General features: G+C 37.7%; 1 protein-coding gene across 3 annotated transcripts in view; it reads left to right on the forward strand.

Annotated features, from left to right (window-relative positions):
* Nucleotides 1-1878: 1878 nt before the first annotated feature.
* Nucleotides 1879-26502, forward strand: part of LOC105034273 (SPX domain-containing membrane protein OsI_21475) — a 47414-nt gene continuing 22790 nt past the window's right edge. The window contains exons 1-8 of one of the 3 annotated variants that reach the window (XM_010909353.4): nucleotides 1879-2074; nucleotides 5652-5725; nucleotides 8580-8700; nucleotides 12816-13127; nucleotides 13337-13441; nucleotides 13573-14027; nucleotides 18533-18834; nucleotides 19451-19635. In XM_010909353.4, the coding sequence (XP_010907655.1) occupies nucleotides 5673-5725; nucleotides 8580-8700; nucleotides 12816-13127; nucleotides 13337-13441; nucleotides 13573-14027; nucleotides 18533-18834; nucleotides 19451-19635 (1533 nt within the window). In that variant the 5' untranslated portion in view covers nucleotides 1879-2074; nucleotides 5652-5672. Of the gene's footprint in view, nucleotides 2075-2752; nucleotides 2774-5651; nucleotides 5726-8579; nucleotides 8701-12815; nucleotides 13128-13336; nucleotides 13442-13572; nucleotides 14028-18532; nucleotides 18835-19450; nucleotides 19636-26502 lie in introns of those variants that run through there. The other 2 variants (XM_019846940.3, XM_073246729.1) reach the window with 2 other exon arrangements.

Here is a 26502-nt window from a genome sequence, read left to right on the forward strand (position 1 = left end):
TGAAGTTTTAGCTATTCTTAACATATCTCCTTCAAACAACTATCATATTACATCCCAAATTACTTCCCAAAATATTATTATATTTGCAAGATATAATTGTGTATCATATATATTATAATTGGACACATTTTTTTCCAAAAATATACAACTAAAACAAAAGCAATGAAGAACTCCATCACTGCCCCTTGCTTTTCCTATCCCAAACATTTGTCTTTGCATTTCCTTTTTCAAATATTTCATTTTGTATCTTCATTATTTATTTTCCCAAGACCTGAACTCTATTCATGTCAGATGTTATAACATACTATCTTATACTATTGCAACTTAGATCCATTTAAGAGCACCATATCTTCCTCGCACCAATCTGAATAGCACTTTTTGGGCAAAAAGAGCAACTGATTTTAGTGATTCCTCGTTATACTATATTAAAAAAAAAAAAAAAAAAAATCCTCCACTGTCCACACTGCACACCTACAAAGGAATAATTTTCTTGCTTGGTTGCATTGGACTATAAACGTAACTTTAACCTATCCCAACCTATCTCCACCCTTAACCTATCTTAGCCCATCTAGCCTAGTCCAGTCCAATGTAATCTAATTTAACCTAATCTCACCCACTCTAATACTATCCCAAGTCAAGCTAATCTAACCTGATGTTGATGTTGGTCACAATGTGGCTGACGTTGTTGCAGATCACTGGGATGAGGGGCTGCAACGTGAATGTTGACACAAAATAGCGGAAGCAGGAGAATTAAAAGATGTGGAAGGCCATAAATATGCAGTTGCAAAAAAGAAGCACACAAGGTTTGATGAAAATATTTGGAGATTAAATGTTCAAGCATTATTAGGTCTTGTGGGATTGAGTTACTTGAGAACAATAAAATTTTTGAGTCATTATTTTCATATTTATAAAATTTTCAAGGCATATAAAGAAGTACCACAGCCAAACTCTTGTATTTAATATGATTATATTTTATAAAATTTACTTCATGCAGTCCATTTAGCATCGCCCCCTTTATTTTCATAAAATATGACAATTTTATTTGTCTACTTGTAAGGCTACTCTTCTATCATTTCATTCAAAATTTGCGGTTTATATATATTTTTGTCGCATGCATTCCCGATAAGAAAACAACACATGCCACATCATCCCACCGAGGCAACCTATCTATGAACCTCATCAAATCATATCAAGTCCTTGTTTTGGACATATGTCTTCTTTCCCTTATCAGAATATTTTGAATTTCTGAATTGACCAATGATGTTACCATGTTTGCCAATATATGCCATGCTCCTCGCACATTCAATATGAAAACAAATATTAAGACTTAATTATATAATAAAGTTTGATGCTGTCTTTCCACATATATTCTTCATTCAGGACAATTAAAAATCATGATAGGAACAAGGAACCATACATGGTTTTTGTTAGTGGAGACATGCACTTTTAGATTGCTTCCAAACATTTTGGTCCGTGAGTCACGTAATCAATATATCATTATTGTATGGACAATATTTTAGGGGGTCTCGCACGGCTAATGGCTGTGCTTGTGATAAGTACACCCATCACGATCGGCCATCCCGTGCTCGTTAATAAAAGTAAGTCAATTTTGGTTCCTAAACTTTGAGGCCACAAACTTTTGAAACAAAGTGGAACTCAGCGCTCGCGAGTCTCCTATCGTGCCACGGCTGGCAGCTATTTATAGTATTATCCTTTCGCCTCTCTCTCTCTCTCTCTCCCCCCAAAGGCGGCATACGGCGGCCGGTAAAACAGGGAGACCGTAAGCGAAGACGCTGCCTCCCTTCGGGACCAATTCGTCCCGCGATCACCTCGCTCTGTCCGGCCATTCTTTTCCCCTCCTCTCTCTCTCTCTCTCCCGCTCCCTCTCGTTCTCTCTCTCTCTCTCTGGTTATAAATAGATTGAATCGATGTTTTTTTTGGCTCGTTTTCTTTGATGTGTTCTTGTTCTCTCGTTGGATGGGGTTCGAGACTTTTCTCCTTTTGCTGATGGTAATCTAAGCGGAGTGGAAGGAGAAGCATCGGAACTCAGCTCGAGGCTCTGAAGTCGTCTCTGGTAATGCTTTGTCTTCTTTTTCTCTTATGGATTATGAATTCGTCTCTGAATAGACGGAATTTTGTTAGCATCATTATCAGTTGAGATCTGGTTGATTTGGAACTAGTCTGCTGGGGTTTGACATTTGTTGATGTATGGATTGAAAGAGAATAGTCGGTGGTAGATTGGATTGGGATTATCCGAAGAGAAGTTTGCAGCCTCTTTGGATCTGGAGATGCTTTTAGAGAGGAGAGCTTATCTGGAGAAATACCTGGACACCACCTATGAACTATGAAGGATTAAAAGGACCATGCTCTGAAGATGACAAGATTGATTTGAATTATGTTTCTATGGATAGCTTTTGCATACTATTCTTTTGTCTATTTCTTGGATGAGAATGGACCCTGAATGATGCCTGCCGTCATCAACTATATTCATGACTCGGCAGTACTGTAAAGTTCCATTTGAAGTTCTATGTTTGTTTTGCTATGCATAATTATTTTGTAAACCTATCCATTAACTCATCTCACAATCAGGTTTCTTCTTCTCCTCCTCTTCCCCCCCCCCCCCCACCCCTCTTCCTCTGGATCTGGATCTCCTTTCTTCTGTCTCTGACTGCATTTCTCTCTAGCCTTCCTGTCCATACCTTTTTCCAATTCCATGTCATGACAATAAACTCTTCCTTCTCCTTAATCTCGGTTGTGACTTAGACCAGTCCAGGTGAATATTTCTATAAATTTACTATGCAGCTGTAAATTGCTTAGCTCAATATTTTGAATATATCATGGTAGCCTTGTTTTGATGTCCTTACATATGTTGTGAGGTTGTGATTTTGTATTTGTGACCTTCTCACCTCTTTGTTAATCAAGTTTCAGTGAAATCTTTACCTCTCAAATTGGTTGTAGTAGTTGTTGACATCATTGGACATGATGGTATATATTTTTTTGAAGGAAAATCTGTCAGATCATCCAAAGTTAATTTCACAAAAATGTGAACAAACAAATGTTATAATACTTTAAGTGGTTTTCACCTGCATTCCTGGTAAGGCATATATGCAATAAATCAGGGCTCTTGGTCATCTAACCAGTTGAAGATTATACTGCAAAATACTTTATATGTTTTTGCAGAGCATAATTGATTTTGAATTTTAATTCACCAAATACTACACAAGAAACTGAGTCTCATCACCAGTTTTGTCAACTAAACATCTTTACATTCTTGAGTGCTTGGTGACTTATCATATCTTAATGAGAGAAAATGTGAGCATATACTCTGTTATCCCTATAAACATTTATCTTGACCAGTTAAGTTTTCTGTTTATCTAGGTTAATTAGGCATTATTTTTATTTTTTTCTTTTTTATAAATGAAGAAATAATCAGTTACACTGACACATTCTAGAGTTTCAGTTCACAACAGGTAAATCCAAAATTTTTGTCTGGCAAAAATTTACTTGCAATTGACATTGCAGCAAACACACTCTACTAGAGCCTATCCTAGAGTAGAACCCACCCATTCTTTCCTGATTGATCAACCCTATGCTAATGGAGACTAGGGTGGGTGAAGGAACATCTTCAATTTTAACTAAGATAAACTGCAGCATAATGTGCTGCCTCGTTTGCTTTCTAACAATGGAGAATTTCCAAGTCAACTGCACACCAACATCTAAACTAGTAAATCCTGACGTGTTTTGCCAATTCCTCGAACTCCTGCATTTACCAGAGATCTGGTCCATTCTTTTGAGCCTCAGTCAGATCTATGCTGTTACAGAGTCTCCACAACAAGATGAAATACTCCTATATGTCCTATTATGTAATTGGATATGAATTGGGTTTTAGGTTGAACATAACAACAGGAGCTAATACTGCAGACCTATTGTCAACTGGTTTATGATTCTCCCTTATTTGTTTTGGATAAGTCAGCTTCAGCTTACTACCTCCTTACTGTCTCATGGGATGATTCAAAGTCAAACATACAAATCCATTTATTTTCAGCATTACTTAATTACATCTTTCTAGGATCAACCTTTTGGAAGATGTGGCAGACTTGGTTTTTCCTTTTGCTTCTTTTTAAAAGCAAAACATGTGTTTACTCTCTGGTAAACTCATATGGTAGAACACGTTTGATCTTTGACCTTTTGTTTCAAAATAGCTTAAGTTTATCTCACGCATATTGGAATAGTACTGCCGATTCAGCCCTTGCAGTTGATCACTATTCTGTTAAACATACCGTCATCAACTTTAGTTTCAGTTGCTGTTCACCTTACCAACAATAGTACATGGAGAAGCAAAACTTGAGTCATTAACCATTACAGCGTTTAAGTGTGATGGATGGATTTGTGATGCTTTTGTGTTACCTTGTGCTGCAACTTAGACTGTATCGAATATTTTCATTGCAGTTACAAGATGATAATGAGAAATAAGTATGAGTGACAATTTCTTTCTAGATAAAATTATTCTAGTGGATCATAGAAAGCTTAAGTCTCCCTGCCTACTTGATGGCAGATTGATAATCTAGTTGTAGTTTAATTTCTATGTAGTTTTGTGACTTTTGTCATCATGGTGAGGAAATAATCTTTTCTTGCCAATGAAATCTCATGTGGCTGCTATTTTCTGGGAAATCAGGTCTAGCAAATTCATATTCCAGTTATAATTAGGCAAGAAGCTAGCAAACTCTCACTCCAACCCTGGTTAAGTTATATCTGATTTCCATAAACCCATCTAGGTATCCCAACTCAAAGCCGAGAGTGTATCCAAGAATGATTTAATGTATCCTGGCTAGCTAAGTGAAGAATATGTTTATAATCTATCATAGTGGGAGGATCCTTTTATCTAAAGATTCTTAGCAGTGTGCTTCTCCTTGTTGTCTAAACTCTAAAGTGCTTTCTATTTTTGTTAGGTACCTTTGCTAATCGAATTATCATTGAAGCTCTCATTTGAGTAGTGTTCTAGCAAAGAAGTTAAATAACAAGTTGTTTCCTTAACATACTCTTTCACATACTCACATGATTGTGCTATTCCCTTGTTTTAATTATTATTGCACGAATAATGATTGATTAAATCATGACAAGAAATCTTGGGTAAGCAAAATCAGTTTTGACCTCTTTAGATAAATTTTCTCCTTGACTAGCTTGATTCTTTTCTATTTTCCTGTTTGTTTGTCTTCTTATATAAGTTAACAGTGGCACTTGGTTCTAAAATGACTTATTTCAGCTATATTTAGCAATATCATGGTGCTGACATGCAAATGATGTTCGATTATTTTAAGGGAGCTGTATGTTATTTCACTAATTTCATGCCTTTCCATCATTACATCTCTTGCACAACAAGCATGGATGAAGTCGCTGAAATATTAATACATATGGAGTTATGGACTATGTATTCATTCATCATCAAATAAGTCTGTCAACATCAAATGGCAAGTTAAGAAGGCTCCATTGAAGAAGGACTGAACTTATTTGTACTAGTTGTTTCATCTGATCATTGAACATGCCGTTACTTCTAGTCTTCTATGCATACTTATGCTGATTCAATCATTTTATTACTATTTATGAGTTTGCATTGATGTCTTGTGACTTATATATCATTTCTTCTATTGTAGTGTCCTCTATTCAACGTCAAGATGGTTAACTTTGGAAAGAAATTAGTTGCAGATCAAGTTCAAGAATGGAAAGGGTAAGCTTATTTTTCAGTCTGTCAAGCTCTGTCAATTTGCATTTTTTGTCTTCATTCGGTATTGGATAAGGGAATAAATCTTTTCCAGACTCAGATTTTGGAAGACCACAAAACATTATTTAGTTAGGCTCACCTTTACCTCTGTCTCCTTACTACACGATCTTGTGCTAACTTTATTTCTTTTCATAACATTCTCATGTCTTGTTTGTAGATGAAGATTTTGAAAGTTTCCTAGTCTCTTTTTTTTGGGGTCACATGCTTGCTGCTCTTAGTTTTGTCATCAAGGGGATTATGGGTCATTGGAGAGTATATTGACTTGAAGCTATACAACTTGCTTTCTCCCTTTATTGATAGTCCTATTTTCTACTTCATGATTAGTCTGTATTTCTCATGCCAATCTTCTGGTGAATGATCCACCTCGACTTTAGAATGGGGAATATTGGCACATTTGTATGCACTTGTGTACTACTTTTGCATAGTACTAGTCTCAACTTATCTTTGTGGGTAATTAGGCATTTGGTTTTGATGGTTGGAGAAGGGACGGATATCATTCTCGAACCCATGACATGGGCTTCACAAGTCAAAATGCATGCCGTTAAGAAAGGTTAAGACCAATGAAATCATGCATTTGGTCATGGGTTTAAAACTAATACTACCCTCCATCACTTGCAGGATGCCGCTATGCTTGTAAACCTTTATTATATATATGTGTGTGTGTAGTTCATTCATCAACTAATATATGAAACTTGGATATAAATGCACCTCTATTATCATCTTGATAAACACTCCAACCGGGGTTTGCCAAATTGTATTGAATTGAACTGGCCAAGAACCAAGATGATTTGGCCATTAAAACCCCCCTGAGCCCCCCCCCCTTCTACCATAATTGGAGCTTTGAAGCCCGATCAATATTGATGCCGGAGGCTCCATCGATGCTGCCACCAACCTCGATGCCTTTGATCGACATTGCCACCAACTCCAATGTCCTCAATTGATGCCTATGCCCGTATGCCACTCTTTCTCCTTCTTTCTCACTTTCTTCTTCTCTATCCATCTCAATTCTTCTCCTTCTAGAGTCGGGGTTGGGTTTTCTCCCTCTCCCCCATCCTCTTCTCCCGATCCGTCATGTTGGTTCATGTTGGCTCACTATGGGATGTATTGATATTGTACTGAACTAGTAGCTGGCCGGTGTGCCTCCGGTATCAGTATGACTCTAATTTCTTATGTTGGCTTCATTCCTCAGTGTGATCATTGTCTTAACTTGAACAACTTGAAAAAATTCACCCATTCTTTAGAATTTGTGTATCTGGATCAATGACAAGCTTTTGGTGTAGTGTGATATGACGTATGCTTCTTGTCATATTGAGCATACATCATAGTTCACCACTAAGCCCATATTCTTTGATGCTAATTTTAATTGAATCTACATCTATTGTTTAGGAAAAATTGCCATGGTTTGTATGTTATTGCAGATGATATAGTGCAGATTAATCAGAAAAGAACAAGATTAAATGCTAATTGAATTTAAGGAAGAAAGCTTAAAAGATAAAGCATATGAAGTAGCAGAATAAGAACATAACATATGGAATTCAAGTTTACTTAAATTACAAATAAAGATGAGGCCCTAATCAAAATTGCTGTATGGGATGCTATGCAGTGATTGCTTCTGTCCCCTTTAATATATTATAGATAGAAAAAATGGAGAGGTAGATGGAAATACAATTAACAGAATTAGGGGTAACTGGATGAAGTGGACACTTGCTTTTAGGTAATTATGTGATTTGCACATACCTTGGCAACTTTCAGGAAATATTTCAAGAAGAACAATAAGGCCAGCAAAGTCATAAGGATCAAAATATTTGGCAATTATTGGGTCTGAGAAAATAAGTTGAATGTCAAAGATGAGAATATTAAGATGGAAGTGTAGTAAAATTAGGAATTATAGATAGAGGGCTAACTCTATTAGCGAAGTTGTAGGACTTGCACAAAACAAGGTTAAATGATAAAGCACTGATTGAGATGCCATGAACACAAATATAATGAAGATCTAGGGGGTTCTAGCAGAGAATGTTGCATCTTTGTTAAAACTTAAAAGATGGAAGAAGAAAGGAACTAAGGTAACATAATTGGAGATTGTAGAAAGGATATGGCAAAGCTTGAAATGCAAGTAAAGTTAATCCTAAATGGAAATGTTTTTAAATCCTCTCCCAATATTTTGGACAGGGCTTGGTGGTTATGTCTCCTTTTCCTTATGATCAAGGAACAAAACAAGTTAATTGAAAGCATTAAATGAAAACAAGAGAAAGTTAAGCACTAGAACTTAGAATTAAAGTATCAACTAAAAAAGGATTAGGAGAGACTGTATCAGAAATAAAGCACCTTATCCCATCAGTACTCCGTATTGAAGTATTCTGGAGAGGATAGTGCTAGTGCAGGTGACATCCTAGAGGTCCTTATGTTGTATCCCTTCCATATAAATAATGATTTTATTTATTTAATCCTCAAAGAGAAATGCAATCCTTCACATAAAACCTAGTCAACCTTTTCTTGTTGTTAAGACTTTCCATGTTCAGGAAAATGCTTAACGGTCTCTGTTCAGTTTCATGGGTCAACTGGATTTCTAGGTTCCATAACAAGCCCTTTGCTTCTTAAGTATCTTATTTCTAGAAATTCACCACTAATTCTTAGAATTCAATGATGGTAGGAAGTAAAATGGATGTATATATAGCTTTACATATTCATTGTAGCTCAACTTTGAGCCATTTTAGGCTAATGTTGCAGAAACCTTTTTTTATTTTTTATTTTTTTTCCCCCCTTCTTAAGACCTGATGAACTATGTTCTTGTTTCTTTTAGATACTATATTAATTACAAGTTGATGAAGAAGAGAGTGAGGCAATATGTTCAACAAACACAGCAAGGCGAAAAAACCCGTCGGCAGATTCTCAAAGAATTCTCACGAATGCTTGATGACCAGGTTTGTGAAAAATTATTTGTAGGTTTGTGCTGACACAGTGTTGCAAATGTGTTACATTTCTTGTCTAGGTCCATGGGCATCTATGTGCACGTGCACCTAAGCATGTCAATTCATGCCACATTATTACATGCATTTTTGTAATATGGTTCAATAACTTTAGCTAACGTTGTTTTATATATCTTAGTGCAAAATTTATTGTAACTGCGTAGCTTATTTAGATACCAAAGTAGAAATCCTGATGTTAGAATTTGGCAACATTAAGTTCTGGGAATAATGATGTATTTGTGTTGTCATTTTTTTACCTTTTTCTGAGCAAATATCCTTTGCCACCATGTCAGTGTGACATTATCATGTTCACTTCTTAACCTAATTTACTGATTGTAAATGATTATTTCATTAGTGAGAACTTTTTTCACCTCTATCAAAGCTAACATTACCATGTGTGACCTTAATGGATTTCCAAGAAGAATGACAATCAACTTTGAACTTACAATTAGCAAAACACATATAACTAGTCTTTTGACTAAGCTTCAGGGGAAAAACCAAGGAAATAATAGATATAGATGTCACATGTATAAGTAAGTAAAGGGCAAATGGTTGTAAGAGAAATAGGCTTTAGGGTTGGAAATTAGGTTCAAAGATTGTGTCCAAAGCAAGAATTCAAATTTCAGGTGTTCAATATTTTGCATAGTACTTATCTATCATCATGTTGTTTAGACACAAGCCAGGGAATGCTATGATCCTGCTTCAATGATTCATTCAGACTGGGACTGTTCCGATTTTTGAGATTGACAATGATGGTTTTTTTCTGAGTGAACTGGAAAGAGGTTTTTCCTTACTTTGTCCATATCAACAAACAATTTGAAATGCCTCAACTTTTTCTCTCGTACTAGGGAAAGGTCCTCTCAATGCTCTAACGCCTGCACCGGACATGGACCAAATCGTCTCATGATGTTTTGAACCCAGCTCACATACTGTTTTACTTCTTTGATCAGTGGCATCTCTACTTGTATGTGATTATTGGGTCAGCTATCACCATATCTCATTGTTGAAAATGATCCCTTGCTTTGTCCAGAAATAGCATCCGTTGCTTCTTCATTCCTGGCTGCAGGGTAAATATATTAAAAAGGGACAAATTTTAGCGGACGGCGTGGCTACTGTTGGTGGGGAATCAGTATGACAGGCATAACATTTACGAATGGATTTAAAAAGGCATAAACTTTGGGCAACTGTTCCTTTTTTATTCATGTCAGCATTTCTTATAGAAGTTATTATATCGGCAATAGTGTTCCTACCCATAATGGACTATAACTTTTTGTGAGCAAAAATTTTCAGGAACATTCAGAACATTCAAATTTAGTAAAATTTCATGTACTGATTCTTCAATACCTACTATCGTAGAATATTTATGTGCTACTTTCTTCCTTCTTTGAAACACTTTGGTATTGCTCTTAGATCAGTTGTGCGAAAAGAAGACCAATTAATAAAAAATTTATATGGTTTAGAGTGGTACGAACCACATGCATTGCCAAACTGGCACGATCGATATTGTTGGCATGGGCCTATACCCTGTGATAGGTAGGGTATTGTAGCACACATGCATGCCTAGTGCTAGCATCTTGTTGGCATGCTACAGCACAGCATGGACCAGCATGGTTGGCCCTTGAATCCTTAGCTCAAAATGAATTTAGATGAATTGGACATGACGTTGGTTGACTTCGACCCAGCAACCACAACCAACAGAGCCTAAGTGCACTTATTGAAGGTCCCTGTTTTTTCTTTTTTCGATGAAGGTCCTTGATCTTTGTAAGATTAATACAGCATGTGTGGTAGATGGAAGAAACCAAGTGTCAGATAATTGGCCTTAAGCTCATTGGCCAATACAAAATCATCAGAACAATATTAGTTGAATTGGTATGGTTGCTGAAGGAGGTGCTTTGTTTCTTCAGTTGCACGCTTCATGTACCAATCAGATAGTGGAAACCTACAAGAAGCTCACAATCCAGCATATCTTAACTTGTAGCTTAGAATTAGTTGATTTCTGAGCTAGCGTCATTGCATGGTAAATGATATGTTTCTTTTTGAGTGACAGGTGATAAAATTATTTTAGAATGCACCCACTTACACTTCACTTTTGAGTGGTTAAAGAGATTGATAGTCACAAGATTAAACTTTTCTTACTAATATCATAGAGCCTCATCTGATTTCCTTTTACTTGATGACTTCGGCTGCTTACTGTATGTCACATAAGTTATCTTTTCATTACCTTCATTATGGTTAGTCATGTTAAGTTTGACATGTTCATGAGTATAAGAATAATAAAATGGAAAATGTAGCTCGTAAAAGTGTAAATTCATGGATGCAGATAGCTAAATTTTGTTAATTATATTTTTCAATGCCATCTTGAAAATAAGGTAAATGTTAATTGGCTGGAGGGTGGTGTGGTACCAATTATTGTAAAAGTGAACCTATGTGGTAAACTTAACTGCTAAAGTATGGAAAATGCTTAAAATATGAAAACACTTTTTCATAGCAATTTGATTTGTGCAAAGATTTCAACTATTGGGGCTTTCCTTGTATAAGAAATCGACACATGAATCAATATATGATTCGTATGAGTGATATAATTTATGATAAGTCAGCATGCGTGATAATTTCGTGGGCTTTATGAAGAAGATACGGTAGATGAGTAAGTGTGATAGGGGAAGGGAATTTGCATTTCATTCTACTCGCAGCAGGTTGATCCAAATATCATAACGTTTAAACTCATCCTTGATTAACCAACTGCCAAGACTAATGAGGAGGTGCCAAACTTATGCTTTCTATTAGATTCTATGTGAAAATGGTAATAAGTAATAACATTTAAAAAGGCCTTTGTTCAAATGGTGGAAAACATATGGTACCATGATCTTCTTCTCTATTTTGGGCTACTGACAATTTAGAGTGTTCATCTTACAGAGGTTGCAAGAAACTCTTATAGGCGTTATTTGATCACCTCATGCCTCTAACATTATGGTGAAAATTTTGTGTGTAGTATTTTGTTCCATATAGTTGCATGGGCTTTCAAGTTAATAGGTCATGAAGTGCTGGATATGTTGTAAAATCAAGAAGAATAGAACAAACAATGTTCATCGAATCGGTATCAGGACCTATACCAAACTTTTTTAGTGAATATGTTTTACCACTTCCCTTAACTTCCCCTCCTATCATGCTTTTTGGATGGCCTTCTTCATTCGCTCTCATTTTCCTTGCGGATCTTTTGAATTTTCACCTATTGAATCAAGATCTGTTTGTAAAAATGCAGCCTTTGCGGTATGGTGGAATGGTTTGAATTGAAATAATGAAATAGAAGAACCTATACGACATATGAAAGATGCTGCAATGGTGCTTGAGATTTCAAAATATCTATTGAATGGCTCTTTGTTTATGTTAATTAATTATATTACAAATCTTGGGTGTGTTTCAAAATTATCCTGAAATTTGTTTTTGGCTTCTTTTTTTGGGGAATATATTCCATGTGATCTTCATGAGGTTTGCTTCCTAGTACTTTATTCTCGTTTCCCTCTCTAGCAATATAAGACTCTAAATACAAATACATACACAAACCATGTAAAAATACATTCATAAGCATGTATATGCAAATGTTGATATGTCATAAATATACACTATATAAAAAGACATTAGTTGAGTGTTCTAGTTACATTATGATTGCCTGTAGTTGGAGAACATTTTTTTTCCCATGTCGTATAAAATCATAATTTTCTTCATGAGCATACTGTGAAGTGCATATCATTGCATGCCTAGGTAAGATAGGTCATATCCTTCCTTGCATCAAATTGAATTCCCCTTTTTCTGCATCTTTATTGGCATTACTCTCAGACAACAATTAGAGTATTTCTTTTCTTTTTGTTACTAAATGTTTACTATGCATTGTCTTACAAATTCAACAACTAAAACTGCTACTTCGAGTGCTCCAGTTTTGTTGAATACTAGATTATGGTATAATCTGATTTCTTTATGCTTGGCTGGAATTTCAATCCTCATGTTTCAGAATAAAAGCTACTTGTCACAGTTGTTTTCTTACGGTTTTCATCATTGTTTTTGTTTCAATCCAGATTGAAAAGATTGTCCTTTTTCTGTTGGAACAACAAGGGATTCTTGCAAGCAGGATTGAGAAATTGGGTGAGCAGCGCAAAGTCCTTCTGGAGCATCCAGAAATATCTCAGATATCTGAATTGAGAGAAGCATATAGGGCAGTTGGGCATGATCTTTTAAGGCTTCTTAGATTTGTTGATTTGAATGCTACCGGCATCCGTAAAATATTGAAGAAATTTGATAAACGCTTTGGCTATAGATTCACAGATTATTATTTAACTACTAGATCAAATCATCCTTATTCTCAGCTACAGCAGGTCTTCAAGCATGTGGTATATATCTAACTGAAACATACTATCAAAAATGTTATATAGTGAAGATAACTAGGCCCTCCTCCATTATCCATTTCCTTTTCTCAAGTATTGCTTCAAGTTGTGTTAGAATTGTAGTATCTGCTCTCCTATGTAATATAATTAGAAGGGCGGAGGGCCATCTTGGGCACAAAACACCATCTTACGAAGATGTTGTTTTGTCTAAGCAGGGCATAGGGGCTGTTGTAGGAGCATTGTCTCGCAACCTTGCAGATCTTCAACACCATCAAGGAAGCTACTTATCCATTTATGATCAGCCATCCACTGCTCCAAAGGTTTATTAACACTTTACAGCTTATACATTGTTCATGGACTCATAGAAGATAATTTTTTCTTGTGTGAACATTTTTATTGAAGAACTTTTACTTTTATCTACATCACCTGTATTTCTCTGCACCTAGTGCAGGACCCTATTGTTGACCTGATACAAGCATCAGTAGATAAGCTGACACGTTCAACAAACTTCCTTCAATTTTTGGGACAACGTGCACTTATTATCCAAGAAGATGTACCTGGTTCAGCAGAGGATGAAATTGATGACCAAAGATATCATTTTATGTCTCTTCTCTTGAACTTGGCAAACACCTTCCTTTATATGGTCAACACATACATTGTTGTTCCAACAGCAGATGACTACTCCTTGAGCCTTGGAGCTGCTGCCACAGTTTGTGGTGTTATTATTGGGTCAATGGCTGTTGCACAAGTGTTCTCTTCAGTGTATTTTAGTGCATGGTCAAATAAATCATATTTCAGGCCACTCGTATTTAGCAGTATTGTTCTTCTTTTGGGCAATGTCTTATATGCATTGGCTTTTGATCTTAACTCTCTAGCAGTTCTTCTTATTGGCCGTTTATTATGTGGGTAAGTAGCTTCGTTTTTGCTTTGAAAGTAATGGACATTCTATTATCTGATTGTTTTCATGTTAGCTTGATATATCTAGGTTTTCAATTCAGTAGCTATGAGACTATGTTCTTTATGATCTCATCTTTAATGAGTATTCTGCTAATCTTGATTTGTGCAAAGCGCAGATGATCCGTACTACAGTATTCTGTTAATTTTTAATGAGGGTTCAATATGACTGTGTTCCATATCATGAAATGTCCACACTTCAAAGCCAAGATGATCCTGCACTTTGTAACATATGTGTGAAATTATCTGAAGTTATACATGAACAACAGCCTGTGTGCATAGCATACTCTTTGTTGTAATGCAACAACTTAGACTCCCTGTATCCCTCCCATCCCCCTCCTCCTTGTCCTTTCTTTGTGAATCATTACAGTTGTTTCCTTTTGAATCATTCTAGCAGATAGCAGAGTTCTTCTGTTGGAGGCTAATGTAGTTTTATCAAATGGTGTGGAACCAAGATCTAAAGTGTTGTTGCATGCCTTATCAAATTGTCTGACATATACCTTTGTTGGGCATAGTGTAATTGTATTTTGTCAGTTATCTTCTCATATGTAGACAACTAGCAACTCGCATTGTATTAGAATTTAACACCATTAGTGTACAAAAAGTAAATGCCTGTTTTAAGTCTTATTAGTGATCAGTTATACTTCCTATCGCTCAGTATACTTAAATTTTATAGAACAAATAGGGATGTTATGCCTTCTTCTTTAGGGCCTTTATGTGGTTCTCATTGCCAAAATATCTTGAAGTCAACTTACTAGTAATGAACCTAAAATATTGTGACATGTAATTGAGATCAGAATATAGCTAGACATGGATCAGCTTTGGGACAATCCAAAATTCCAGAAGCAGGAGATCAACTTATGTTCCACATATGCTCCAAATGTATAAGATTCAGTTGTTATGGGAGACACAAGGCATTTGCTGATTTTGTATTGTTTGACGATATAATTATTGATGTGTATTGACTTCTCGTTTTCAATTCACTTTACATGTGTTGCAGTGTTGGTAAAATTAAGTGATCTTATTTTTATTTGTTATTTGAAGTGCTGAATTGAATTGGAAGCGGTTATGCCAGTTGTGGGTGTACGGAATTGAAATGAAAGTGGTTATGTCATTTGTGAGTAAACTGGCCAGCTAGGTGTACTACTATCTAAATAATGTTTATTAGAACTAAGGTTTACTGTCTTGGTATCAAACCCCCCACCGGAATCATCCTATTATAGTGTCAGTATGCAGCACGGTACAAGACAACAAGGCATATTGAGTGTCGGTATTGCACGAGACTGTATATTGGTTCGGTTCTAGTATGGTATGGTACTTTCAGTATGCTAAGGTACTATACTAGTATGGCTAATCTTAATTAGGACCCTGAATATGCTTGAGATTACTTAGGATGTTCTTATATTTAAACGAGCCAAATGTATCTTATTGTGAAATAATGAAATCCTTAGAGGAGGAAATAAAACAGTCTGAACTACACATATTGCTTTGAATTTGATGGTCTTACATGTCTGTTTTCTTTGATACATGATTCCTGATACATGATAAAATAGTGCTAGATATGTATGATATTGTACAGCTTGCTAGCACTTGGTTATGTCACTTTGAACATTATCATTGCTTTAAAGTTCTGTTATATCATGTTTGAGAAATTGTTACACAACTTATCTAGAACAAGAAAAATAAAAGTGAAATTGAATGAGGATGAAGACTTGATATAATTTGCTGTAGAGAAGGATATAATTCATTAAGAAAGGCTGAACCAGTACCAGAGACGGTCTTGATCACTGGTCGGAATGGTACGATTTGGTACTGTATCGACACACGGTACGGCATGGCATGCCAACCAAACTGGCATGCTAATTTTTTTTTTGTTTTTTGTTTTTTTTGATTTCCTAGATATCTAATCAATTTTTCATTATTTTTGAATGATTTTAGGCCCAAATTGATGTTTCTTAATGTTATTTGATGTTTGTATCACTTCGATACACCCGCAATTAAGTGTGTGATGCGAATGTCTTCGGAAGAGTGACGATGCTGCCGCGAGCTCTCCAATGGCCGGTGAGCCAGCACAGAGGGAGTGGAGGGCGGTCGAGGGCCACGGAGGAGGGTGGATTTGAAATAGGGGTTCGCCCTGTTTCGATTTTTTTTTTTTGATTTTTAACGGATGAAGTGGGCAATGCAATTTTTTTTTAAAAAAAATTTTAGATGAAGTCAGCAAATGATTTGTCGACTTCAACTGAAATTTTTAAAAATATAGAAATTCGGTGAAGTTGGCAACTGGATTGCTGACTTCACGTGTTAAAATTCCAAAAAATTCTGAAATAGGGGCGAAGTTGGCAACTGAGTTGCTGACTTCACGTGTTAAAATCTCAAAAAAATTTCGAAACAGGGGTTCGCCCCTGTTTCGCAAACAAAGGGGGCAGAGGCCCTCCTCCGACTCGGCTGCCCTCAGGCCCTTCGGTGTGGGCTTGCTGGTCGTCGGAGATGTCACGGTGGAGGTGTTGTCCATCTGGAGGCCTTCGACGGTCTCTGAAGGTCCGGTAAGGACCTCCCACTCTCTTTTCTTCCCTCCCACCATGCATACCGACCTCGATAAGACCTTGGATGGCTTCCGACGACCATCGGAGACCCTCTCTTCCTCTCTCTCTCCTTCTCTCCCCCCTTTCTTCCTCTCTTTCTTCTCCCTCCCTTTGAGAACCATTTTGTATGCTAGAACTGGACCAATCTTCCGTTGGTATGGCTCGGCATGGTTGGAATTGTCCGGTTCGGGATGGTTCGACGAACGGTGGTTACGTCAGAAAAAAACAATCTAATAAGGATTAGATTTTATTGAATCCTAAAATACTCAAATCAATTAAAAAATATATAAAAATAAATAATTAATACATATCGAGATTTAAAATTTCGTTGAATGCTGATGTCGTTCATAAATATCTGGATCATTTATATAATTCAATTAAATATCAGCCCATCTCTCTAACCATGCAGCACTATAGTCCTCTGTGTTGATCCCATAAGGTATGCGTCTTAGATTTTAATTTGTCCCAGATCTTTCGCTGAAGCTTTGGCTCTGAGAGATGTCCTCGAACTGATTTTGAAAATGTATTTTTGATTTAAAAAATTATATACTTAATGAGAATTAATGATTTCAGTGTCATTGTGTAGATCATTCATAGATCTACAACATATAATGAAATCATATCAAAATCAAAAATTTTGGCATGATTTTCCTTTGTCTTTTCAATTTTCATGGATTTTAAAGTTTCAAAAAAGGGAGAGAGGAAGAGCAGAAATGGAAGTGGGGGATAAGTTTACATACCTCTATTTGATGAATTTTCCTCATTTTGCTTGTTGTTTTTATTGTGAAAACGGGATAGACTTCTCTTCCTCTTAGAAGCGTCGTTTTAAAACATCCCACTATCAAACACTGTAGCTATAGTAATAAATGAAAAGAAAAAAAAAAAAAACAAAACACGGCCAAGCTGGTTGGCTTGGCCCCGAACCATCCTATTTGAACCGATTCGGGCCCTGTTCCAAAAATCAGGGCCAAACCGACCCGATTCCGCACTGGTTCAGTTTGGTACAGGCTGAATTGGGCAGTTCGGTTTGGTTTCGGCAAATTCATATTTCGTTTGATTCTTCAAACAATAACTTGATTCATGTTAGGATGATGATTTAATACCATAACAATATACTAAACCATAAATTTAAGAGTCAAACAGCTAATTCAGTGGAGTGAGATTTGACCTTTTTTTCTTTTGTTAAGCACAGCTGATAATTATTTATGGATTATGACTTCATTTTAGGCTTGGCTATGCTACCATGTTGTTCATCAAGACCTGTCTTTTGTCCATACGTGAATTCATACTCATGTCTTGATTCTTATGGATTTCACCTCACTTTTTCTTTTTTAATTTCTGAGTTGCTTCTTTTTATTAGGATGCTAATCATCTCCCTGTACACCTTCCCCCTATATTCTTTTGAATGTCCTGAGTTGCTAATAAACAATCTTTATTCTCTTATTATAGTTATCTTGTCGTTACTGGATGAAGGCTATAATAATATTTCATGTACAAAAAAGCTATATTTTGTAGCTGGCAGTTCTAATGTTTAAGCATGGTAATGTGAAGATTTTTTGGGAAAAAACTTGGTTTTAATCTCTCATGATTAGTTGCTTTTTTGGGTCACCACTCACCAATGCAATAAAAGGTTTTGTAGATCTTTCCAGTTAATTACAGAACTGACACTATATTGGGTAATGACTGACTGCTGAATGTACTGTGGCAAAGAGTACATGTCTGCTTTTTATGTGAAGTTTCTTTATTCAATTTATTTTCCACTAATAATGTTCATATGTGATCATTGATCATAGTTGGCTATTCTTTTTATTTCATTATTTTGGAATTTGATTTTCCCTGTATGTATTTCTGAGATGGATTTTACCTCAAATGCAGGATGGGCTCTGCAAGGGCTGTTAATCGTCGTTACATCAGTGATTGTGTTCCTCTTAAAATCCGGATGCAAGCTTCTGCAGGTTTTGTAAGTGCGAGTGCTCTAGGAATGGCTTGTGGTCCTGCTCTTGCTGGCTTGCTCCAAACTAATTTCAAATTTTATGCTATAACAATTAATCAAGACACTCTACCTGGCTGGGTAATGGCATTTGCTTGGCTTATATATTCAATCTGGTTGTGGATTTCATTCAGAGAGCCAGTTCATGACAGCAAAGCGAACAATTTCCCGCAGAATACTGATGCTGGTACACTATATTTGATCATCCTTACTTAAAACATATACATGGATATTTATGAGTATGCATGCATACACACGCATACAAATACATGCACATATATGTGAATATGTAAATGCACAGATGCATTACCCATTTTTCATTCTTTTGCAGCGTATGGAACTTTTTTGGCCTTAGATGTGCATCACTATTGGTACCTTCATCAGCTTTTTGGCCGGTGTTGATATTTACGTGTTTGAAGTTCATACCCTATCTCTCTATATTATGCATGTAACCTGTCGGAATCAGGAACATGACATAATGTACTCAAACCTTTTACCCCCAAATCGAAGAGGGAAATAAGTAACCTCATTAGAGGGTAGATGTGCAGTGGATTTTATCAGCATCCTTTTAGATGGCAAATCATATTTTTAGACCATCTGCATCATACATCTGCATCATATGGAAATTCTATTTGGATTTTACTCACTCACCGCTTGAGAAAGAAACAGTCACCTTTATTGGTCGATGATGCCAATTTTCAAGTAGTTGGATTGAACTAGCTATTCCATTAAGCAATTCAAAAACTGCATGAAAAGTTATTATGAGATGCCTACTGAGTGGCTTCTTTTTTACTTCTTAACAGCAGGACATGCAGAAAATGATGGACTAGAAAGTGGCCTTGTGCGCCCTTTGCTCTTAAGTGCAGAAAACAAACAAAATGAAGATGGAGACCAGGATTATGATGATAGTGAAGAGGCCTCTGAAGATTCTCACAAGCCTGCAACTTCAATTGCTTCAGCTTATAGATTACTTACACCATCAGTAAAGGTTTGGAGCTTTATTCAAAGCATGATTAGATAAATGGAGTTAGTCGAGAATCGAGATTAAGTTAACCAGCTTATGTCTTTCGAGAGTGTTGACTACATATAATGCAAATTCTTCTTTTCTTGTTTGGCATTTTGCATTCTAATTATATATTTATCCTCCAAAATCATTACTTACATGTATAGCCCTCAAGTCATCCTAGTTTTGCAATGTTGCCCCTTCTATTAGATTTCTGACTGATGGTGTTGATAACCATTTGAAGAGTGAAATGACACTATTGCAGTTTTGCACCATACATCTGTAAAATTCAATATTCAATTTGTACTATGAAGAGCTATTTTTTCGCATATATTTTTTCGGGGTAATAAAGTTATACACAGTTAGCCAAAAATCTAACTGGAGGGGCATTGATGTGATAACAGGATGATTTTAGGGACATATATGCAGATACTAATTTTTGGAGGACAAATATGCAATATGCCATATTTTCAAAGATACATCTGCAAAAAAAAAAAAATTCTTTTTTTTTTCTTCCAATCAAAATTTGCAGGATCTTCTATTGTAAAGGTCATATTGGTGATGGTATATGCAAATTTTTAGGACTCATAAATAAGTAAAATATTTGTTTTGAATAGAAAGAATGGTTTATGCACTATGAATCTTTACATTTAATTTATTTAGATTGAGAGAAGAATTTCAAATTTGTGTCAGTTTTTCTTACATATCATCATGTGCAAGATGTGATGATGACCCTTGTTGCATTTCATTGTTGCAAAGCAAAATTTATCTTGGTAATTTTTAAGCCTAATGTTTGTTTCTCTAGTTGTTTATCATAATTATGAAATTATGCAACATACAGCAATCCTCCATGAAGATCGTGGGATCACAAAATTTTGACAGTCAGATCCTCAATAGATTGGTTTGATAATAAGATAGCAAAGCTGTCATTTCCCAAGGATAAGACAGTCAGCTGTAGAATGCATGAAATTGAGCATTCAGAGGAGGAACCTTCATACGGGATATCCATACAGAAGGACTTGAGGGTTTGTCCTTTGATGACAAGCATTAAATAATACTTCTTTAGACCCTGAAGAAAGAAGTGGTGCAATAAAAAAAAAAAAGAAGAAAAGATAGAAGCAACTTATGACGTGGTACAAGAGCAGCAGAAGGCTCCATAAGGGAATTATATGTTACTAAAATTGTAGATTAGATGCTAGTGAAGTGGGCTGAGAGGGGAAGTTCCCAACATCTGGTATCAGAGCTTTGGAGTTCAATTTGGTGGAGGAAAGATCAAAGTTTCGCCTGGATCTTGGAAGGTGCTGAACAGATTTTGTTTTGAACAACTTTCTTGTTTGTTGGTGTTTGTTTCTTGAGATTTGTGTAGGATGGCATCTAGTAGTATTAAGGCGGACTTTGGGAAGCTCAATGGTAAGGAGAACTTCAGCCTTTGGCAGTAAAGGATGAAGGATCTGTTGGTTCAGAACAGGATCTATAAGGTCTTGGTTCAGAAAAGATCGAAAAAGATAGTGTAGAAGATTGGGAGTTAGAGGAGATAGTTTTTAACATCATTAGGATGTGCTTAGCTGATCAGGTTCTACCTGAGGTTTGTATCGAAACCACGATGAAGGGGCTCTAGGAGAGGTTAGAGAACACCTATATGGGCAAAAATATGACAAACAAGCTATGGTTAAAGAAGCGTTATACAGCTTGAGGATGCCCGAGGGAGGAGACTTGATTGCTCATATCCAGAAGTTCAATCAAGTTTGCTCGGATGTTATGAACCTTGATGTGAGGATAGATGAGGAGGATAGGGCTCTCTTACTGTTGTGTTCGCTCCCATTTTCATATAATGGTCTCATACTCTCATTACAATCCTGATGTATGGGAAAGAGACCTTAAACTTCGAGGTGGTTGGAGTTCTTAGGTCAAATGAGCAGTGAGAAAAGCTATGTAAAGGGAGTTCGAATTTAGAGGTTCTTGTTGTAAATGAAAGGCAAGGGAGGTCTAAGGAGAGGGCTCGAGACAAGTCAAAAGGCAGGTCAAAGTCTTGAAGCAATCAAAAGGTCTGGAAGTGCTACAAGTGTCATTAGTCTGGTCATCTAAAGAGAAATTGCCCGCTTTTGAAGAATGAGAAGGGGAAGGGCTCTTCTAAGGGTGTTCAACCAGCGGAAGTGGTGCACACTTATTTGAGGATAGTGGGGATGATTTACTGGTTGTATCAGATGGGATCATGGAGTACGATAGCTATTGGACACTGGATTCAGCATGTTCCCACCACTACACTGCACATCGGGAGTGGTTTGCTTCTTATGAGAAATCCGATGAAGTGTGAGCCTTGGAGATGATTATCCATGTAGAGTTGCTGGTGTTGGTACCATTAGGATGAGGATGTATAATGGAGTCATACGGACACTCATCAATATAAAGCATGTGCCGGAGCTGAAGAAGAACCCTATTTCTCCGGGTTATTTGGAGAAGCAGGGGTATGCTTTTGATAGCCAACCAGGCAGCGGGTACTTGAAGATAATCAAGGAGGCTTTAGTGGTGATGAGAGGGACAAGACTGAGCAATAATCTGTATAGGATAGAGGGCTCAGTAGTGATAGATAGTGTAAAGGTGCTTGCGGCAGCATAGGAGGAACAGCTTGCTTACTAGCTATGGCACTATCGTATAGGGCATATGAGTGACAGGGGGCTCACTGAATTAAGTAAGAGCGGTCTGATTTCAGCACTTAAAAAGGAGGAGAACAACTTATGTGAGCCATGCATCTACGATAAACAACATAAGGTAAGGTTTGTCAGCAGTACCAAGCGGAGTGAAGGCATTTTGGAGCTAGTTTACTCGGATGTTTGGGGATCGGCATCTGTTTCAGCTCGAGGTGGAGCTAGGTACTTTGTTACCTTTATAGATGACTTCTCTAGGAGAGTGTGGGTATATTTGATTAGAGAAAAATCAGAGGTGTCTGCCCGATTTAAAGCCTAGAGAGCTGAAGTCGAGAAAGAGATAGGGCAGTCAGTGAAGTGCTTGAGGTCTGACAATGGAGAGGAGTATATCAAGTTTGACTTCAGAAGCTACTTTGGGGAGAATGGGATCAAATGTCAGATCACAGTGAGGATGACTCTCCAACAAAATGGTGTGGCCGAGAGAATGAACAGAACATTGACGGAGAAGGGCAGGAGCTTGAGGCTGTAAGCATACTGCCCAAGAATTTTTGGGATGATGCTCTAACTTTCTCGTGTTTTCTTATTAACAGGTCTCTCCATAGAAAACTCAATGGAGGACTTCCACAGGAGGTCTGGAGTGGGAAGAAGGTGGAGCTTGGCTATCTGAAGGTTTTCTGCTGTCCAGCATATGCATTAGTGGAAGGAGCCGAAAGGAGCAAGTTGGATCCGAAGTCACAGAAGCTGATCTTCATCCGGTATCCACAGGGCATCAAAGGTTACCTACTGGTGGATCCTCATTCTCAGAGGTCCATGATCAGTAGGAATGTTATATTTAATGAGAAGAGCATCTTGAAGAAGTCGGGAGATGCGGATGAAGCTGAAAAAGCTAGACAGTACAGTAGTGGACAGCATTCGATATCAGGTGATGTGCCTTCAACTTTCACTTCCAATCATGTTCATTTTGAGGTGGAGATGAGCAGGCATGTTCCCACACCTATGGAGGACTAACGAGGAGGGTCATTTGTCCGGGAGGAGGTGCAGAGGCAGCCACACACAGCAGACTTGCAGGACAGCGTAAGGAAAGTGGCATTGTACAAGCCGAAGCGTACCATCCGCAAGCTGGTGCGGTATGGCATTGATGAGATCATTTTCTATGCTTTCATCACTGCCAATGGAGATCTAGAGACATTTGAGGAGGTCATGGAGAGTCCGGATCAGAAGTCCTGGATGCAAGCCATGATGAAGGAGATGGAGTCTCAGGAAGAATCGGACATGGCAACTTGTGGATCTACCTAAAGGTGCTCGACCGATTGGCTCCAAATGGATTTTAACTAGAAAGGAGGTAACTTCAGAGCAAGATGGACTGAGGTACAAGGCTAGACTCGTAGTCAAAGGATATTCACAGAGAGGAGTGGATTACTCAGAGGTTTTCTCTCCGATCGTCAGGCATACATCTATCAGGGTGTTGTTGAGTATTGTTGCAGCTCAGGACCTGAAATTGGAGTAGATGGACATCAAGACGGTGTTCCTCTATGGACATTTGGAGGAGAGCATTTACATGGAGCAGCCATAGGGGTTCAGAGAGCCTGGGTTAGAGGAGGAGGTCTGTTTGCTGAAGAAATCATTGTACGGATTGAAGTAGTCATCAAGACAGTAGTACAAGTGATTTGACACTTTTATGAGGAGCATCAGGCTTTTCAGGTGCGAATATGATCCATGTGTGTATGTTAAGTCTTTGAAGGATGGGTCTAGGATGTACTTAATCTTGTATGTAAATGACATGCTGATAGCATGCAAGAGTAAGAGGGTTGTGCAGGAATTGAAGGCAGTCTTATCTCAGGAGTTCGAGATGAAGGACTTAGAGTTTGCAAAGAAGATCCTAGGCATGGAGATCCTCAGAGATAGAGCCAAGGGGCTCCTGCATTTGTCTCAAAAAGGCTACATATGAAAGGTCTTGAAGAGGTTTGGGATGAAGTCAAACCGGCAGTGCTGCCACTTATCGAGCACATCAGCCTTTCGAAGACTGTCGCTACAGACTGAGGTGGAGGCTCAGGAGATGGAGAGTGTGCCATATACCTCTGGTGTGGGGAGCATAATGTACGCCATGGTATGTTGTAGGTCATATTTAGTCCATGCAGTGAATCAGGTTAGCAGGTTCATGGCGCAGCCTGGCAGGGAGCACTGGCGAGTACTGAAGAGGATCTTCAGATACTTGGCGGGTTCAGTTAGAGTCGGCATCTGCTACGGACAGCTGATGAAGGTACTTTCGTGGGATAGCTTTCACAGATGTGTCACTGATGGGATCGATGGACAAGACGAAGTTTGCTGAGGCCTTGGGGTACCAAGGTGGAGATTGTAGGACCTAACGTGGTGCTCCCAAGGCTCAGGAGACTAAGAGAAAGGCCAAGGTTCAAAGTCCATGAGGCGTTCATAGGGGTTCTAATGCTAGTTTGGGCCTTAGGGTGAAAGACTGTCAGTCTTCACAGGTTCGAAGTCCAGGGGATTTGGGCCTTGAAGGGCTAACTTGTATTGGGCTAGGTTTGAGTCCAAGGGAGATGAGATTGGGTTAAGTCATGGGTGTACATGGACTTGGGTGAGCGCAATCTCATATTGAGTTAGCCATGAAAGTTTTTTTGGATTGGGTCACATTGTTCCTATATATAAAGATACATTGTAATTTGGTTTGACTAAGCAAATCAATGCAAGCTCTTTTCTCCTTGAACTTTCTCTCTTCTCATCTCTCTCTCTCTGGTTGCCGACCTCTCTGGTGTTGAAAAACCCTAGCCGCCATCTAGGGTTGAAGGAGGAAGCCCAAGCCTAGCTGCCCCATCATACTTCTCCTAGTTCAAGTAGGAGAAGGTCCTTGCCACCCACAACCTGATTCCCTGGTTGTTCTAGAACTTTGGGATGCCCAAACCACCAGAATAATTGCTGCTCCTAATCTCCTTGCTTCTCTAGAAGTTGAGATAGGCATCCCTAAGCAATGCTAAAAGGATTAGGAAGAAGATCAAAGGGATCTATGAGAAGGCTGCTGCCCAGAATTTTCTGCAGCAACTCCTTTGTGTTTCAATGCCTCCACAGCATCCAAGAGGGATCTCCATGCCCCTTTCCTCTGCTGGTTAGAGGCTTCATCAAGGGAGTTTCCAGATCTGAAAAGGAGAGTTTCAGATCTGGAAGAGAAAGGGTTTGAAAGAGAAGAAATCCTGTCAACGATCTTCTACAAGTTGATGAAATCTTGAAGGCTGATTTTAATTTAGAGATTTGCTGGCCATCAAAGATCTCTACGACCCCTTGTTGCTGGTTCCAAGATCACCATCTGAGAGGGGAAGTTCCCAACAAAAGGAGGAGCCTTCATAACGGATATCCATACAGAAGGACTTGAGGGTTTGTCCTTTGATGACGAGCATTAAATAATACTTCTTTAGACTGTGAAGAAAGAAGTGGTGCCATAAAAAAAAGAAGAAGAAAAGATAGAAGCAACTTATGAAATGGTACAAGAGCAGCAGAAGGCTCCATAAGGGAATTATTTGTTACTAAAATTGTAGATTAGATGCTAGTGAAGTGGGGTGAGGGTGATGGCTTCAAATAGTTAATCACTGGCTTAAAAAATGTGGCATGTGAAGAATACACAGATGCTGTGTAGAGAAACCGTAACTAGAACAATTATTTGTGTCTAAAAATGCATCCTAGGAGGACATGCTTGGGGTTCTTCAGAGATAATGATGTGTGAAAGGTATCCATTTAGATAGATAGAACCATCAAAACCCTAAAACTAGTGGTGGGAAATTTAATATGGTAACTTAGAGTTGAAATTTGCTTCAATCTTAGACCATCATGACATGGAGATTGAGGAGAGAAAATGAACAAGCAATCCCAAGGGTGTAATGAGATGTAATTAATGTAGTTTTGTTTGCTGATCATGGAAGAAGTGCACCTTTATGTGGACTGTATCATAAGTACCAAAAGATAGTTAATCATAAGCCAAGTCCAAGTGAAAATCCTGTTTTTGCTTTTGTTTTTGTTCATTATAATATGAATGCAAACCATAACTAGGAAATTTTGGTGGATGCACAAATATTATTTAAATGATGCAATTGATAGGAGAATCATTATTGGATCTCATATGGTCCGAAAAATATCTACAACAAAGAGAGGTAGAACGTTGTCAATTTGAAAAAGTTTCAATTAAAAATAGTGGGGCACTTCA

Source organism: Elaeis guineensis, chromosome 12 (genome assembly GCF_000442705.2).
Source record: "Elaeis guineensis isolate ETL-2024a chromosome 12, EG11, whole genome shotgun sequence".
Classification (NCBI taxonomy): domain Eukaryota; kingdom Viridiplantae; phylum Streptophyta; class Magnoliopsida; order Arecales; family Arecaceae; genus Elaeis; species Elaeis guineensis.